We start from the raw sequence: 19,180 nt of genomic DNA on the forward strand, positions 1-19,180 counted from the left end.
TATATATATATATATATATATATATATGCTTCTCTACTTCAAATTGTTGTCGCGGCATAAAATCTTACCAGTACCCGACTTCAGACACATATCAAAATGTTGGTGCCAGTGTTCACTTTCTACATGATTAATTTAGACGAACGTATGAACAAAACAGCTAACCATGGATCAAAACAAATGTCAGCATCATATCCATCACGCCAATTCAGACTGGTCTAGAGTACACTAGTACCACCGTTATCTCTTCCACACACTGCAGTAAATGCTAATGTGATTTGATGGGAGGATCTTCTGGGTGGCAACCAAGCACTGACCCAGACAGCTGCCGGAAGTGACTCTTTCCTTGTCAGTATGCGTGTATGACTGATCACCCTGCTGCCTTTCCCTGAGGGTGTTGTCTGACTAACTTCATGAATTTCAAGTATAACGGGAATAAGATTCGTGTAGCTAGACAAACCACCATTAAAACCATAAAGTAAGGAGTCACAGTGGACATTTTCAGCTGACATCATACCGCAGCATACAGTAGTTTACTATAATATGTTATAATATAGTGTACTACACCATGACATGCAACATGCTATGCTACTTGCATATACCATCTAATGAGCTAAGTTAAAATTCTGCAAGGCCTTTACATCGCAACTTTATCTCCGAAGCAAAGGATTTTTTCCTCCTTTAAGATTTTTCAAGCATTCTGTATCACTATTACTGGATAAGATTGGGAACGACGCAAAACATGAGGTTAGACCTCCCTACACAATGCTTCCGTAAATGCTTACACACGTTATTAAAAATTAAGAAGAGAAATTCTTTGAGGTTCCTTTGAGGTTCTCCTGATTTGGTCCGGGCAAAGAAAAGAAAATATTACGTTCTTTAACTTTGGTACCTCCAAGGCCCTTATGAAATATAGGAATGACTTTCACAAACAATTTTCGGCAACCCTTACTGCTACTGTAAACCGGTTGACAGCTACATAGTCCTCTGGCTCTCGAAATGAAAAGTTCATTCCAGTAAAAAAAGCAATATAACGGCAGCGTATTTCGTCATTCATTTTCTTCCCAAAGCTTGTGTCAAAACAATCAGTTCACTGACATTGCCATCAAACTGCGCTGCAAAATAAGCAGGCTTCTCTTGATGGAAGTTACAGTTTAGGCAAAGGATATATAACAATTTCTGATACCCAAGTCTATTGCCTCACCAATAATCACCTTATCGTTCTCAGGCTCATTTTCTTTCATAATCATCACACTTTTCACTTTTTACTCCAGTATCTTTCGGAAGCACAAATCCACTGCCCGTACTGAACTATTAGACCACATTTTTGAATATTAATTAGGCGGCCCCTGTTCGACTTGTTTATTAGAAAACACTGACTGAATAGTTACAGACTATAAGACATAAAAGCAAAACTCTCATATGCATCTTGCTCATAAGAACTGAATATCTGTTTTCTTGAGCGCGTCTTATTGAAGTTTCCTAGATATTGATTGAATGTCACTCAAATGTAGACGAATGCTACAAAGCGGTTACACTAATTCCGCAATAAACCCCACTTTTCAATCGACACAATGCGGAGTTACGAGAAAACATATCACTCACATACCTCATCAGTAATATCCACCGTTACAGTAGTAGTCCTGAGAAACACCTGGTTGAGCACAAATATAAATGTAGACCATTCGGGAGCAGGAGAAGAGTGATAGGACGGTTAACATAAGATTTTTCTTGGAATTTGAACTTATTTTCTCGATGCGCAACGTACCGTAACTGAAGTTGACTCCAATGTATAAGTAAGGCTGGCGGTTGTCCAAATTACATGAGAGTTTGAAACTCATTAGCAGCCAGACAAACTGGGTTTGAGGATTGAATTCGAGACGTCTGAGTTGGTCGTCATCAAGTGACGCACAGATTTTGAGGCAAGATCGGTGTAAGACGGATGGAGTTGCTGGTCCTAACGGATGGGTCTACAAGAAAGTGTTGTTAATAAGATGAGGGAGGGAGAAGGAAAAATATGTGAAATAGAAAGAAGTGGATTTCCTAAGCAGCATGGTAGGTATGGTGACTCTAAAGGTGATATGACGTGAAGGTCGTTATAGCGTGTTATTGTTTTTAGTTGTAGAAGTCGTGGTCGTGCATGGACCGTGGTGATACCGGTATGCAAATACCCAGACTGAAGGACCGTCAGTGTTCCTAACAGAAGTCTCTGGCTCAAAAGCCAGACCGGAAGGCAGTGGTGTACCGGTGTGTGGTTTCAAAGAACAACCCGCCACATTTTCCAAACCTTAACCTAGAGGACCAGCATACTGTGTGGGTCAGGCCTCTAAGCAATGACCAATCTGTTATGAACCTGCCAGGGTTAGACGAGTGAATTCCAGTGCAACCCAATGTTTGACGGAGGCACCCAAATCGACATCCGACAGGGTGATTCAATCTCCTCGTGATGGAGCCTTAACGATAAGACCGCCTGAATTCATAGTATCACTCAATAAGGAATAGCGTCCTACTTTTCACGCAGGAAACTACTCACAAGTTTGCTGGAAACTCTTCGACAGCCCACAACCGGTTTCGCCCTTCTTGGAGCTCATCAGGTAGGCGCAGTCCCCGACTTTTCATCAACCTTATGATCTACTGTTTTTGTGAAATACACTCATTGGCAAATCAATTTGGTTTTCACAAGAGACTCAACTGAATCCCTCACCTAGGATGTTCTACAACTGAATGTGCTGCATACAGGCCGCCTCACATTTCAGTTGGCACGATATTCGAGATATCGCAGTATATTTTCATGAAGGAAACTACTCAGCAACCTTGCGAGTAGTCTCCTTCATGAAAATATACTGCGATATCTCAAATACCGTGCCAACTGAAACGTGAGGCGGCCTGTATGCAGCACATTCAGTTGTAGAATATCCTAGATGAGGGATTCAGTTGAGTCTCTTTTGAAAACCAAATGGCGCTCTTCTGTTGTGAAAAAAAACTTACGAAAAATAAAACCGGAAGAAAATTACTCATCGTTAATTTCATCGCCCTACATTTAGATGATGTTCGGTTTTTGGACGTTTAGTAGATTCGAAGCTGTTAAACCCTTTTCAATACTTTGGTGTATACAAGCTAGTTTCATTGCTACAATGGAGCCTGCTTTACCACTGGTTATGGAGAATTCAGTATCCAACCCAAAACTATCTCACCAAGGAAGGCATCCGGTGAAAGAAAGTGGTTCATGTGTGGTTCAATATTTAATAGCCCTGGGCTTTAGATTATCCCAGTACATATAAAAAGTATTTAATTAGGAAGAAGGGCCTTCAATATGTGCATCCTAAGTTAAAGGAATTTGATATCAGCTCTGTTTTTTATCAATAGTACGAACTGAGCAATTGTAACGATCTGAATGCAAGGCATTGAAGTCTATTGAGATGAGTTAATCGACATTTAGAGCTACAAAGTAAAGCTCATCCCCAAAAGGTCACCTGGTTAACATTTCCTAGAACTGATTCGAATCAGCAGAGTGAATCACCGGATTGAACAACCATTATGAGTATTCCCATTTTTTTAGTTATCAAAAATTCCTGATATCGAATTCAGTTAGTACACTGAAGGTGTTCGCATCGTGCTTACCATGAAAGCAGTAGATTTGTAGGCACAGTTGTATGACTCAAGTCCTCAAACTAGATAGGTATATTAGGCGCCGTGCGAGGATCTCAAACGTGAAATACCTACAGGGCAAAAATAACCCTGATTTTCAGTTTGCTGTCCTGTCGTTTAACTCTCCAGGTACCAGGTCAATGAACCGGAATTATGCGGCGATTAGGGAACACCAAAAATATTAGTCAACTATGTAGACGGCGTCCATTTATTATGTTCATTGGAACCAAGCAGAGTGCGTTCAAATGAACCGAGCAAACTAGACCGTATACAGAGTGGTTACATGCATTGCTATTTGCATTTCTACACAGAACAGTGCATTGGAAATAAAATTAGCCAACTGGAAGTGTGTGTGGGAGGGGGGGTGGCGAGAGAGATGTTCCATAATACGGAAAGGCTCACATCCTGTGAATGGGCCACCCAAAATAAGTTGACTGTAATGTTTGACCATGAATACGCATGCGGTATTGATAGACAGTTGTTACTTAAAAATGTTTCAGCGAATTCTCAAGCGGCTCAGTAAAGTGAGATATGGACTGCTGAGTTGGTGTCCAATAACGGTGTGCAAACTCCCAATGCTGAATAAAACATTCTGATATGAGTTATTCACGACATTACTGACAAAAACTTAGCAGTGGAAACAGAAAACTGCTCCTCCTCTTATGTATCAGAGCAACAATAACGATTTTCTATGCCAACCACTGGCATAATTTCATAATCGCAATTTCAGTTGTCATTGCATGCTGCTCTCTAGAAGGCTGACCAATCAGCCTGTGAATGAACGTTATCCGCTAGGCACAGCAGCAAGACGGCGATAACACAATCAACAAAACAATGCTTTTTTCTGGAATTTTCATCACACCTCCCTCCCCCTCAAGATTTCGTCACCTTTGTAACCGTTCTTAAAAACCAACTTTGAATGCCCCGGCAACAACAGCCGTTTGGCACATAACCATACACATACAGAAGTGATTTAATGAGCCCAACAGGGCATTGTCACAATTGATCAAAACATTCACTGCTGCGGATTGCAAGGGACGACTAAAGCGGTCCCCTTTGTGTCAGCATAGCTGATTTACTCTCGCCATATTGATCATCCTGGCTTATGAGCCATTTGCTGTTCGACTACGGGAACAGAAACACTGAACATAGCCAACCAGCTCGGCACTCACCGGTGGGTAGCGCTGGTCATAAATCACCGAACACTCCGGAATTTCTTAGCATGGTCACAGGACAATATTTTATGCTGTGAAGTAGGCAGTGGCATTCCTTGACGGTTGTATGTTTACTCTACTGATAAATGGAGCGTCGGTGTCTTCCAAAACTCTGGGGAACATTTAACGAGATTTGCAAAACACACAAACGAAAGCATGTCTTCGATGTCGCGATCGGGACTACGCCAACTGGTTGAGGTGTTCAGATATTGTATAACTTGGTCGTTGAAACATATGGACAGAAAAGCTTGAGACAGTAGGGAAACCACTAGATATATGTTATTTTAGACGTATCAAGTGGATACGAGTGTGAGCAAGATGTAGGGATTAAATTGTATCAACCCTTTCTTTGTTTGAATAACTATCTTTGGGCGAAAAACATGCTCATGGACTAACACGAAATATCATTAAAGTGCTGATAAAGCAATTAATGAAAGTTTTCTTGTACAAGCAGTTAGTGAATGAGAACATTCTACTTTTGCGCTTAGTTTTATCTGTGGAATAGGTGTTCTATATTCTCGAGGCAAAAAACCACGCACAAGGTTACTAGAAGCTCATTTATTACTTACAGTTTGAAACAACTGTGAGTGACTAAATAGAATGGTAATGCTTATTAACATTGGGCACTTGGTGACAATCGAATTCCTTCACTATAACAGAGAGCTGGGCGAATCTATCACTACAATGTGTGTTCCAATTTCAACCAGATTTTCCCTTGGGGACTGACTAGCATACTGTAGTGTTGCCACTGGGAACAAAGCAGACGGGGTGAACGAGAACGTAACGAACGCCTTTCTATTAGGCTTAACCTTAATTCTCTGGTTAGTGGTTTCAAGCGCCATTTCATGGTAACCAGACTCGCGTTATCACACTTAAAGTGACCAGTATATTGCATATTTTTTGTATATATTATGTTTCTGCCAATATTATGACTCACAAGCCGCAACAATTTTTAAGCAGGTTTAACTTTTCCTGTATATGTAACAAGTAACTTCGCACGGAAGTATGATAGAAATCGGGTACACCCGATGTGGGGACAACCAATGCTTAGGTCTGAACTAGCCCAAATTGTGGTTGCGTCTGCAGTTGAATTCATTTGATTTTGAGCTTCTTTGGTGACGGAATACTACTGGACCATGTTTCCGTAGGCAGTGGCATTCCTTGACGGTTGTATGTTTACTCTACTGATAAATGGAGCGTCGGTGTCTTCCAAAACTCTGGGGAACATTTAACGAGATTTGCAAAACACACAAACGAAAGCATGTCTTCGATGTCGCGATCGGGACTACGCCAACTGGTTGAGGTGTTCAGATATTGTATAACTTGGTCGTTGAAACATATGGACAGAAAAGCTTGAGACAGTAGGGAAACCACTAGATATATGTTATTTTAGACGTATCAAGTGGATACGAGTGTGAGCAAGATGTAGGGATTAAATTGTATCAACCCTTTCTTTGTTTGAATAACTATCTTTGGGCGAAAAACATGCTCATGGACTAACACGAAATATCATTAAAGTGCTGATAAAGCAATTAATGAAAGTTTTCTTGTACAAGCAGTTAGTGAATGAGAACATTCTACTTTTGCGCTTAGTTTTATCTGTGGAATAGGTGTTCTATATTCTCGAGGCAAAAAACCACGCACAAGGTTACTAGAAGCTCATTTATTACTTACAGTTTGAAACAACTGTGAGTGACTAAATAGAATGGTAATGCTTATTAACATTGGGCACTTGGTGACAATCGAATTCCTTCACTATAACAGAGAGCTGGGCGAATCTATCACTACAATGTGTGTTCCAATTTCAACCAGATTTTCCCTTGGGGACTGACTAGCATACTGTAGTGTTGCCACTGGGAACAAAGCAGACGGGGTGAACGAGAACGTAACGAACGCCTTTCTATTAGGCTTAACCTTAATTCTCTGGTTAGTGGTTTCAAGCGCCATTTCATGGTAACCAGACTCGCGTTATCACACTTAAAGTGACCAGTATATTGCATATTTTTTGTATATATTATGTTTCTGCCAATATTATGACTCACAAGCCGCAACAATTTTTAAGCAGGTTTAACTTTTCCTGTATATGTAACAAGTAACTTCGCACGGAAGTATGATAGAAATCGGGTACACCCGATGTGGGGACAACCAATGCTTAGGTCTGAACTAGCCCAAATTGTGGTTGCGTCTGCAGTTGAATTCATTTGATTTTGAGCTTCTTTGGTGACGGAATACTACTGGACCATGTTTCCATGTACCACACTGTTCTTTCGCAGAACTTTGTAAAATCACTTCGGGCCGTTTAACCTCATGAAACATGTAACACTTTATGAGTTTCGAGGTCTCGTCGGATACAAATGGGAATCTGCCATTATTTTGGCCAGGAACACTCCAGCTATTGCAGTAATTGGGCGCTAATTCTCCCTAAACCTCGATGGATGCCACATTGGAATGACCAACAAAATTAACACAAATTGGACGACTATGTTGTCCTTAGATTTCGCACAATCTGTTGTTACGTAAGTGGTGCAAAAACAGAGGCTCGAAGCAGGTAGTGCGACCCTCAAATTATAAAAGCGAAGAGATTGTTCCTACAACCCCTACCCTACAACATATATACGAGATACTTCAAAGCAAAGCTGTGCAATGATCTTTTCGGAGCACTTTGGAGCTCTAATATTATTGTCTAGAACCAAAAAACAACTTTTTGAGGGCAGAGGCATAAACAGTTTTTGCTGTGACGTGATTTATGCTCGGAATGAAATCATCAAAAGCACGATTGACGACCTCACTAGAAAAAAGGTATCTTTCCTTCTCTGTCACTGGAAGCACCCTCTGAAATGGTGGATTCTGTTGTTCACTAAAAAGTGACCATCATTTAAATTAACGTCGTAAATAAAGTCTAACTTTAAAAATATATTCTTATGAGAAAAAAAGGGCCTACAACATTGTAATTAATAAAATATATATCCACACTTCAATGAAACTGTGAATTTTCTGCATAGCCAGAGTTGTATTTCCTCGCTGACGTACTGTTATTACACTTGCATGATCAGAAACATTTCTCTTAGTCAGTCACGTTCACGAAACACGAAAACATATTGTTGGTTTATAAGAATATTCGCTTCACAGAAAAGATTGTGTTAAGTTGCCATATTTGTCACGCGATTGCAACATATAGAAAAACCTCATCCCATTTCGATGCATCGTTAATTGGAAAAACAATACAGTGCAGTGCGGTATTAATTAAACATTATTTTGTGTAAAAGCAAAGGCAAATACATTGTTGGAACTAGAGATATGGACTGCATCTGATAACAAAAATAACATTCCGGTTCCCCGTCGTGCATTTCCTATGAATGGTTTGCGTGAGAGCCGTCGATTAGATTAACTCACGGCCATAACTGACATAGTTGTGCACCGCTTGGCTGACTGCCTCCCTGTGTGCTGATCTCGATTACTGTTGCCAACCCATCATGCAGAACTTGTATTCAAGAATGGCACATTCGAGTGCAGTAACCAACTGCCAACCACGTGCTACTGTGTAACGTCCTTTAAATAAACCTGATAAAATCATACACAGGGTAGATAACTTTGAAAACTTTGGGAACGGTTTGCTTCTCACATTACATTCAATTTAAGAACATCGACAGTTGGGACACTTTCATGCCGATTTTGTTGTCCCAAATTCGCTGATAGATTGTGGTGCTCCGTTTACGGTTTTGGAAATTTGTCAACCTTTCGGTGTTATAAGTGGCAATTAGTGAATTTCGAAGTGCGTCTAATTAAATTCAGAGCTGATCACCCGGTCGCGTACTCTTGTGGAACCTTGGGAAAAATATGATTATTTGGCTGTCGCCCGCCCAGGTTTCTTGCATCTTAAAAAGCTCGAGTAGAATGATTAGCACTGACGTACGTTTATTGAGAGGTTGAGGAGAGTCTCACCACTTCACGACACAGTTATTCTTAAATCTAAGTGAAAAGTTGCCTGCCGTTTGGATAAACCGCATTATTTTCAATCCGAAGACATTTGCATTTTACGTAATTTCTAAAAATTCAGTCGGTAACTTTGTTGAGTATAATAAAATCCATCTATAATAATGCCGCTCATCTATCTCGGGCCGTACGAGCCTGGAACAGTTAATATTTAGTTGACAAGCTTCACACCAGAATTCCAAAAGTGGGCGGAGAGGATAAGAAAGACTGCTTATACTTGTATACATGGGGTAGGTTCCGCTCCATTACAGACACACTCAATAATGTGCTGACGTCAGTGTTAGGACTACTTCAACGTAATCTGCATCCACTCGAACCGGACTTGATGGAGTAAATTTACAGCGGTGGGTGGGCTGGATTAAGTAGTGATGCTTAGAACCATTACGTAAGCCATTCATCTAGGATTTACATCGACAAACCAAAGAACGACATCGAATTTGGGTTTGCTAATGTTAGAGTCATCTGAGAGACTGGATATTTCTGCTGTGCCCATATACGGGTGTGAACGTATGGTTACCAATGCCTACATCTCGTAAATGGCCAACTATCGCTGCAGTCTGACGCCACCGGCCTCGTCGATGGCTTCACCCGGTTGGGAATAACGCAAAAGTTGAAGCGGTGGAGAAGCCCTGTTGTTCTAGTCTTTGCAGTTAATGATACTTTGACCTTTTTGCAATCTTCAGAAGAGATTTGTTATTAGTACAGTTCATAATAAAATACAGTATGACTGGTACGTATAAGCGAGAACGAGTAAATAATCGTTTCGATAGGATAAAAATGGAATATACCAATGAGGAAATGCAACTACCATCAAGGATCATGTACATTTACTTCTCAGTAGACAAAACAATGGTCTCAAATATATGGAGTGTATCATACATAGCGAAACTACTTGATTATTGTGCTGAAAGTTAGTTTTTATGAGTTGTCTGGTTCTACAACCCCAAAAATTCAATCAGTGAATGTTGAATTCAATTCAAACGAGGTGGGATAATTCATTACACACCAGTGTGCCTCACCATGTCACTTACATTCTGTTTGTACAATAATCTGCGGTCTTATCATGAACAACCCGACGAAGGCTGTGCGGCCAATTACAGCAACCTCATTAAAAAAACTATCATCCAAAAATCCAACTCGTATCAGACCCAAGAGTGGCCGCACATCACTGGTCACTTCGACAGTAGAGCGAATAAAAATAAGCAGTTGAGAACGAACATACCAGCCGTGTAAAATGAGAGGCTGCATCGACCGCTGCTGTACGCTCGAGAAGGTTAATTGGATTCTAGTTTCCTACTTTTTGCACATGCGGATCATCCGCCCCATTCGGCTACATAGTGCGCGTACTGCTCTCGCGACAAATCAGCATTCTACCATCACCCTCTTTCAACCTGGGGTTTTCATATTGGAAAATGAATCCTCTCGCAACCAGACAGGCACTGCAAAGGAAAGATGCGCAAATCCTGCTGCAAGCTGCAGATATGCCAAACGCATTTTATACCAATTAAGCCAAAACAAAAATGCTTTTCATAGGCAGCTTCGAATTTCAGCATCACGCATCTTGTGAATAGATAGGTGAATTAGGTCCACTGGCAAGATAGACTATCAAGATGGGTCAATTGATATTAAATATACGTAACTAATCGCCTTTGATGTTTGAACCAGGAGGAATACCTTCGCGAAGGAAGCTGTTCTAAGGTTACCATGAACTACTCGTAATCCTATGGTCAAGGCCCTTCTTGGGCCTAATCAGGTGGGCGCAGTCCACGAGTTCCCGTCAATTTTTTTCTACTTGCAAACAACTTTCACGAAGTTCACATGACTGTTTGGTTTTACGATGAGTGGTTTCCCCCATAAAAAGATGCTGCGATATGTTGAGTATTATGCCAGCTGGAACACAAGCCAGCGTTTGCACAGCACATTCGGTCGACAAACATCAAAAACGAAAGTTTCCGCTACGATTCAGGTGAGTTCCCCATAGAAAACACATTAATGTATCAGGAAGTAGACAGTTCTCCAGCCAGGTAAGCACTAGTAACAGGCACCTTGCAAAATGGAATGATGTTCAATCTCCCACAAAAGGGCATGAGAAAGGGAGGTGTATGGCGTGTGGAAGCAAACAAAGCACTAACGGGAGTCGCATCCAAGCAGACGAGGATTTCACGGAAAGCATCGTCAATTCACTTCAAATTTAAGACTTCTACTACAACATTCTAACTGAGTTATTTTGAGAACCGTTTATTGTCTGAACGCAATCCACCTACAATGAACACCAAAGTGAACAGACGATTAAATTTGTCGCCCATTAGTGCTCAGGTATGAGAAAATGTTAAGATAATGCAGAGTGTTATTTGTGTCGCCCCAGATTTAAAATACTGATGCTACGATGGGTCGCGTGGACAATTTCGCAAGCCGAAGCAGTCATTTGGTCACAATGAATGAAAAATGAACAAAAATACCTATCCCGCAAAACCCCAAAATTGTAACCAAAAATCTGCCCAGTAGGTTTCGAGCTTGTGCCACGCTACCTGACTGGGAAGTCCTGACTGGCGGGTCAATCGACCGACACAACCAGGACAGCTACTGGGTCGTCGTTCGATGAGTCGGGCACACCAATCACATCGCTCAAGTGTGAACACGTTCGCCTTTTTAGACGTGATATTTCAGATGCGCCCAACGTGCGTTGGTGGTTACACGCTCGCCTCACGTGTCAGATATCCGGGGTTCAAATTCCGGCACGGCCATTGGATATGCACTGCTGATGAGCTCCAATAAGAGCGAAACTCAAGTCCAGTGCTTTTATTTGGTGTGGACTCACCAGAATAATTACGCCAGAACAGGAACACGGCCGTTCAAACGAGAGTGGTGTGGCTATAAAGAAGAGTGGAAAATTTACACGTGACAACGCTGATTCACTAAATATTCACCGTTGTACTTGGTAACTGAAGTAGGTATGTGGTATACTGATGTCATAAGGCTCTGTGATTCTAATAATTGAACAAAAAGTTTACCCCACATTTCCCGTGATTAGTTTCATAAAGGCCAAACTCACAGGTGATCGCAGAAATCAGATTGAATGTTGAGATTCCCGATACGGAGCTTTGAGTTACCTTAGGTTTGATGGTCCTGAATATCAAAATATCGAAATTCTAAGCGTAACTCGAAGTCCCGTATCATGGACCTCAACAGAGCTCACTTATGCTCATGACGTCAGCAAGTGCGCATTGCACTGCCAAGGTTTTCAAACTGGACAGCGGCGAGTAAAATTTCGTTTCGATCGTGTGGGTTGCGGAGTCGTCTCACGCGATCACACGAAAATCACGACAGGTCGAGTCAGGTCAGACCCAGACAAGGGGCACGAAATATCATCACCACGATCACATACACACAAACGAACATAGAAGTATCGAACGTAGTGAACTTTGCGGCAAGGTGAATGGCATTTAATGAGAAGCGAACAGGCGGGGGTAAAAAGTGAGTGAACTGAAAAGGTGGAATCATTTGTCAGGTTGGGTTCTGTGGTCTCCGACATAGTTCTTCCATGACTTACAACGCAGCAGGACAAGGGTCAATGGGAAAAATGATAACAGGCACCCCGTAAACACGGATCAATATTATCCTGAATGTCATGGGTTAGTGAATGAGGGGGATAGTCGGAGTACAACGTACTGTATAAAGCCAATAATAAATTTACAAACATCAATATGTGCAATGAGGAAACACTAGCTTATAGGTGAATATTGGTGAGCAGTACCCGAACTCGGTGTAACGTAGTCTCCAGGTGACCTTCCGAAACAAGTCACATCGTATGGTAGACACTGAAAAGCCGCCGATCCAGGTTTCGAAGCATCTGATACAGGCTATAAACTTCAGTAACAAGATGATATAAAAGGGGCTGTTTGGAATTTGATATTACGCACTTCTACGGCTTCCACTCACAGACATGGGGATTCGGCATAGCAATCCGCATCCATAGTGGATGGAACGGTCTGTTCATAGGTATTTAGTGCAGCGCACTCCAAAGAACTGCAGACTGACCGATGACTGTCCTCTTGTGAGGTTGCTTCCTAATCTTATTTATCAAAATGCGTTCCGGCTGGTTGTCCATTCTCTTCTAAGGTAATGGAGACTGCTGTTGCCTCATTCTAGGACCTGAGAGGCATAAAAATGTCCGTTTAGCCTCATGTCTCAGTGCCATCAGTTGCCAATTCCAAGCCTCTTCGTTCATTTCAGCAACTTTCTCCCGTAATTGGGATGGCACAGTCAAACTCTTTACATCATACTAGTAAGGTAAAAAGGAAAAGAGCTTTGTTCAGTTAGGCCAGGAAGGGCTCAAGCCATAACGGATACATAATAAGACTGAAACTGTGTAGAATAGGTCGGGCTGTCAATCTAATCTCATAAACAAAACTGAGTACTGTTTACGTTCCCGATACGGAAATTTAAGTCACACGTGGACATTGAGACCTAATATTTCCTTTTGCTTTTCAGAATCACTAAACCCACGTTCGACTTGCTGTTCAGTTATATATTTCCATATTCGAGAAGAAAGCATGTTGTTTTCGGCCGTGTAGTGAGTTCTGAATTCGGCTTTTTCTTACATTATATCATAATCCTGCGGGTTCGCGTATCCCGAAATGCTGTATATATCCATCTTTTCTACACAAAAGTTGTGTATTTTCGTCATTTTCCGTTTCTGTTCACGTGCGTTGGAATTTTTTCGGTACACTACGGAATAAGGTTCGGTTATCTAGGAATCCCGCCAATGCACACATGAATATCTCAGCAGCGACTGCATTTTAGCTCACTCATTTCTTAACCACGTTAGGCCTGGGAAACTAACGCACGACAAGCCACCCAACCTATTTAGTTATGTAGCTATTCAAAAGCGTGTGATGGCCTGCAAACATTATTTAAGAAACTTCAACTTATGGCAAGCCGGTTGCTAGGTGAGTTGTTTGTAGTAAGGCAAGCAAGTGCTCTCAGCGGTGGTAGAATGCATTTTCGGAACTTAAACTGGATCTGGTAAACGTATCTTAGTTTTCTAAACGTACTCCCATCTTCAGTGTTTTCTTCAAATATTTATTAAGCCGTTATCATTGCTTGTATTACTTTGCAACAGATTTGGTGTTACGGTAATGTCACTGCTTGATACAGTAACCAATTGACCTCGCGGAAAGTTCCTGAGTCCTGATTGGTCGATCCGTCTAATTGGGATGTGTCCGCCCAGAATTAGTCCGCTGGATCTTCGTCCTAAATCTAGCTGGTGAGTAACTGCGCTTTAATCCAGGTGGGGGACTAGAGTTTTGAACCGTTTCACAAACATACTGGATTTTGTCATCGTAAACCACGTATGATATCAGATGTTCCAAGTTTAATTTGGCGGAAGCACCAGGAGGGCCGTACCCTAATTGACAATGCCGTCCAACCTGTTAGCCAACTCCAACACAGCTACAAACCTAGCGGCCGAGGGGATTGAAAATCCTAATGCTGCATCTCATACACGCGCAGCCATTTTTCCATTCGCTTCTCCACTATCCACCTTCAGTTTGAAAATGCAGCTGGAACAAATAGGAGGTAAAAGTAAAAAATCCACGCTTGCGGGTCAGAAACTCTCCTCCGAATCTGGATTGATGTTTCGAACACAACTTCAGGACAAGGAGTACGTGTACCTTAATGCTGCGGAGTTCGGAGAGGTTGATGTGGTTCGCGAAATGTTGGGTGACCCGGAACTTGATGTGAATTGTGTCGACTATATGGGTCGAAATGCATTGCTACTGGCTATAAAAACCGAGAATATCGACCTGGTTGATTTACTTGTATGCCATTTGGATTTCTACTCAATTGAAGATGCCTTATTGCATGCAATTAGTCAATCAAAAAACCATTTGGTGAAACTGATAGTAGATCATCCTCAGTATATTCGCCTTGAAAAACATACGAAATCCAAAATTCACGGAAAACACAATGAAGCCGTTTACGTGAAACGTTCTCAGTTCTCTTCCGATATTTCCCCACTGATGCTGGCTGCTCATACAAATAATCATGAAATTATACAACTACTGCTTGATCGCGGAGTTAAACTAGAGATGCCCCATGATCGTTCGTGCGTTTGTGTGGACTGTGAAACAATTCGTGGACAGGTGAGTGCCCTCGAATGGTCATGAAGAAGGATGTGCATGTTGTATTTTTGGAGCTATGAAGTTGTAACACATTATGACAACACCGGTAGGTTTGAGATGACAAGGTTTCTATATTACCCTGTTAAAAGCAGTGCCAGAAATGTGGATGATAATATTCATCGATGGTTCCACACAAATAATCTTGCATCTAAGACAAACATATTTAAACTTCCAGTGAATAAATGGTGGTACGCAGGACCTTCAATCCTGATGAGATAACCTCACGTAACCGACCAAACGTGAGTTCTCATGGCGAATTAGCCAGTTAGAAAAAAACAAGGAAATGCTTTTTCAGGACAGAAGAATACCTATAAAACTGGTGGAATACCGCCATCCCCAAACAGTCTTAGGCATAATAGTACATCACTCAGATGTTCCAATAATTCCACGTTAAATCCCCACACAACCAGTTTCAGTTCTTACTGTTCCTAAAACCTTTAGGTCAGGGTCACTTTACCAACTTCTACATCATCGAACAAAACGTCGTGCGTGTCTTCGGTTTTGTAGTCTAAGTCTTGTCTTTATCATATACTCCTAATAAAGTTTCACGCCCATTACTTGGTTAATATTGGGTCTTTTAGATGAACTGAGAATAATGTGGGATAAAACCTTGACTATCCGCGACAGCTCTGATCCTTCTGGTCTGGCTCTGGCTTAGTTAAACTCAGCTTTAGAGTTATACTGTCATAAAAGTTTGGAAGATTTTTTCCTCGTGGAGACCCACATTACAAAATCCCCCGGAATGAACACCCTGTAAATATGAGGAATACGGTCTGTTAATAAAGCCGTACTGTTTTCTAATCGTACGTTCTGGATCCAAAATGTGTGCTTCCGTGCTGGGAATCCTGGAATTCTGAACAGTTACAAAACCTGCATAGTTTTGTGCCAGCAGCAACTATGCCATATGTTGTACACAGTCTCTACTGGTGGCAGAGACCTGCGTGGATATAGCGATTCTAATCCGTTATTTATAGAGCAAATGCGATGTCCACCAGTAACCAAGGCAAGCCGTTAGCAAATCTGTGCGTGTTTTTCAATGTTGTGTTAGAAGAACAGTACTTTCGTGCTGTTATCTACCCTCCAATTGGTGGCGCAAAAGTTCAGTGAATCAACTTGTAGTTAATCGTGACACCACGGAAAGGATTTTGAATCTATAGCACTAATCCACAAAATTGCCCAAAACATAAATTCAGTTTTAGTCTGATGAAGCGGACAACAGTGAACACAAGGTCGCCTGATTACAAGCAAAAATGACAAATGTTATTTTTGCCTTGGTAAATTTGTCATTTACTGGTCTGTGATTTCAGATGATGGGTATTTTGTTCAACTCACAAATTTAATTAAAAAATGCCAGGAAAGCGAGCAATACAGTTTTTTTCGGGCATATTTTTTACAGACAGGTAGGAATACATTTTTCTCCAAAAGAGGCAAAAGCATAGACAAGTGATTTTTCAAAATTGCAAGATTGTACAAATACAACTACGGAGCATTGATGCTTCGGCCACCTGAGGTCAAATAAGTTCTATGTAAGAACACCAAGGTCACTGCCTTGTTCGCCAGGCCAAACAAGGACTGCCTTCGTTAACCAAATAGCCTGTGTACTCTACTTAAGGACGACATTTTTAATTTTCTCAGTACTCAGTAGAAAAAAAGCCGTAAAATTAGGGCCACAAACAGATGGAAAATTTAAAATGACTAGTTTTACTGACCCCCGAATAGCCAGGGCAATTAGAGGAAAGCCAGCATTTTGTTGTCGGGACAATGTAGGTACCCGCAAGACAGTTTGATCGGTCTGGATTTACTGATTAGGATCTTACATGCTGGAAATAGTAGGACGCTTCGGCATTAGCCATTGCCGAAATCCAAGCCTTAGTGGTCACCGTGTGGTCACCTCAACCATGAAACATTTGACGCGAAGCATTCTTGACCCATTTTTATTCGTTTGGTTCAGATAAACGTATTACCGACAGATCTCTTTAAACTAGCCTTCATAACTGGCAATGCCTCCTGATTATGATCATCTCACGAGAAAGTTGACCAGATGCGAGATGAAAGAACAAACTATTTCTCATTATAATATGCAAACGTCATCGTTATAAAATTGCAGATCTGCGAAAAATGGGACACTTAGTACGGACTGATGTTGTCCATTCACAACTTTGAACATTTTGTAGATATTGTTTCGCAGACATGCAAAGTGTCTCTTGTTTGCAGTCTATGTACATGCTTGTCTGTCTTGCCACTCTAGTCTTTCACGGACTAGCATTTCCAGGTGACCATTGCAGGTGGGAAAACAGCATTGGAATTGCGGTCTCTAGGGCAACTTTTGGTCGCCACATTTTTTGCTTAGGTGATAAACTCACGCCCAAACTCCGTTTTACTATTACAAAGAATTTTAAGTGTCTGTACGGGGCGCTGCAGCCTTGATTACAAGAATGAACTCCTTACCGTACGTTTAGTGTTGGATAAACATATATCGCATTGTGGAATTAGAAAATATAAGCCGTCTCCCTGGGTGCTGACACGCGTGGGTTAAACTTTTTTACTCTTAGAATCTTTTACATATCCGTTACTTTAGAAACCTAAGCATTCAGAATAAGTCTTTCGGAATAAATGTCCGCCCATTGCACTGAAGCCTTTTATTTCAGAAAATTCGGATTCCAGTATATGCTCCATTCTAAACAGACCAGCGATTCATCCAATATCATTCCTAGCCTAATTATAAATAGATTTTAACTTGACCTCTCTTGCTAACCATTCCTGTAGCAGAGAGCCTACGAAGATGAATCAGAGCATGACCTCATGACCAAATTATTGTTTTTTTGCCGAAAATTCAGCATATCCCCATGACCTCATGACCAAATTATTGTTTTTTTGCCGAAAATTCCAGCATATCCCAGCAAACGCTTTTGAAAAATGAGTTAGGAGTCCACCCAGTAGAAAATGTAGCATGCATCTAGCATAATCAAATCATGTTTGATGCTTGGAGGTCTTGCGTTGTGTGCGGTTTCTGGAAATGTTCGAGGCCTGTGTTTTCGGACGATTCGTGTTCCGAATGACATTTGAACGATTATGTGACACCGGTATGAAGCGGGAAATGTATTATTGAACATTCGGTCAAATGAAGTTTTAAGGACATTTTTATAGATCAGAGGTTGAGCCGATATAGCCAGAGGTAAATTGGAATATTTCGTTGCCAGTTTGACAGCGTGAGATGATCGGATCGCTCCAAAATCAGCCCTTCTAGTATTATGCATTCCATGGATCTTTGAAGAACCGCGAGCAAGTTAGCTGCGTGCTTCACAACTGTAGGAGTTCCTCATCTGTTGAAAATTACCTACACTGAAAAACCTGTTTACGGCAACCCTAATACACCCAGTTATATCCAGTTTATGGATTCAGGCATACACGACATGGTTTGCTAATTAACCAAGCGTAATTTCATCGTCATCACTGATTAAAGACGCATGCGGGTAGTTTCGCGCGTAGCTTCACTTTACCTGACACTCCAACAAACAGCTACTAAGCAAATTATTCTGACTGGCAGTTATTTAGATCTTTTGGTGTGAACCTCTAAATTATTAGCCCACGAAACACTGAGAACGGATTTTTCTGGATGTGAGAAACACACTGATTTTATGTTTGAAATAAACTATGCTACTTATGTTATTTCCCACAATCCTTAGCCCAGGTTCACATTGTAGTGACAAGCATGATGCTTGAAAGCGATTAACAGCAGCTGTTTTGGTGAAAGTAGGGAACTTGGACTACTGACCGTTACGATGATGAAAATTAAAAATTGATTTAGTGAACCAAAAGGAGTCATGCTAAATTTTGTCTTCATAGTTCAATAAAATTTAAATCAGGTGTGGTTTCTTCTGATATATTTATACAATCTTAGTAAAAAATACTGTTGACTTCCCACAGGAATTCGGTGCCGAAAAGTAATCATTTTGGTTCATCGTTACTCTGGGATATACTCACTGACATAAACAAGGCTATTAGTAAGATAAATTTGCTCACCAACTTCATGCCAGTACTATTTTCCTTGGAGAATCTGAGATAATTCTATATGCCTCCAATATATTTGACGCCATAGGGGTTTGCATTCTTGTGTGTGGATCAATCACGAACATCTACAGCAAG

The 19,180-nt window shown here is 41.1% G+C and overlaps 1 protein-coding gene across 1 annotated transcript; it reads right to left on the reverse strand.

Moving 5' to 3' along the window:
- Positions 1–12,574: 12,574 nt before the first annotated feature.
- Positions 12,575–12,849, reverse strand: T265_01612 (hypothetical protein; the record flags this gene model as incomplete). The annotated part of the gene is made up of 2 exons (XM_009165671.1): positions 12,575–12,712; positions 12,796–12,849. Coding segments are annotated over 2 exons (192 nt in total), but the record flags the coding sequence as incomplete, so codon positions are not given.
- Positions 12,850–19,180: the final 6,331 nt, after the last annotated feature.

The sequence above is a fragment of the Opisthorchis viverrini genome (assembly GCF_000715545.1).
Source record: "Opisthorchis viverrini unplaced genomic scaffold opera_v5_17, whole genome shotgun sequence".
Taxonomy (NCBI): Eukaryota; Metazoa; Platyhelminthes; class Trematoda; order Opisthorchiida; family Opisthorchiidae; genus Opisthorchis; species Opisthorchis viverrini.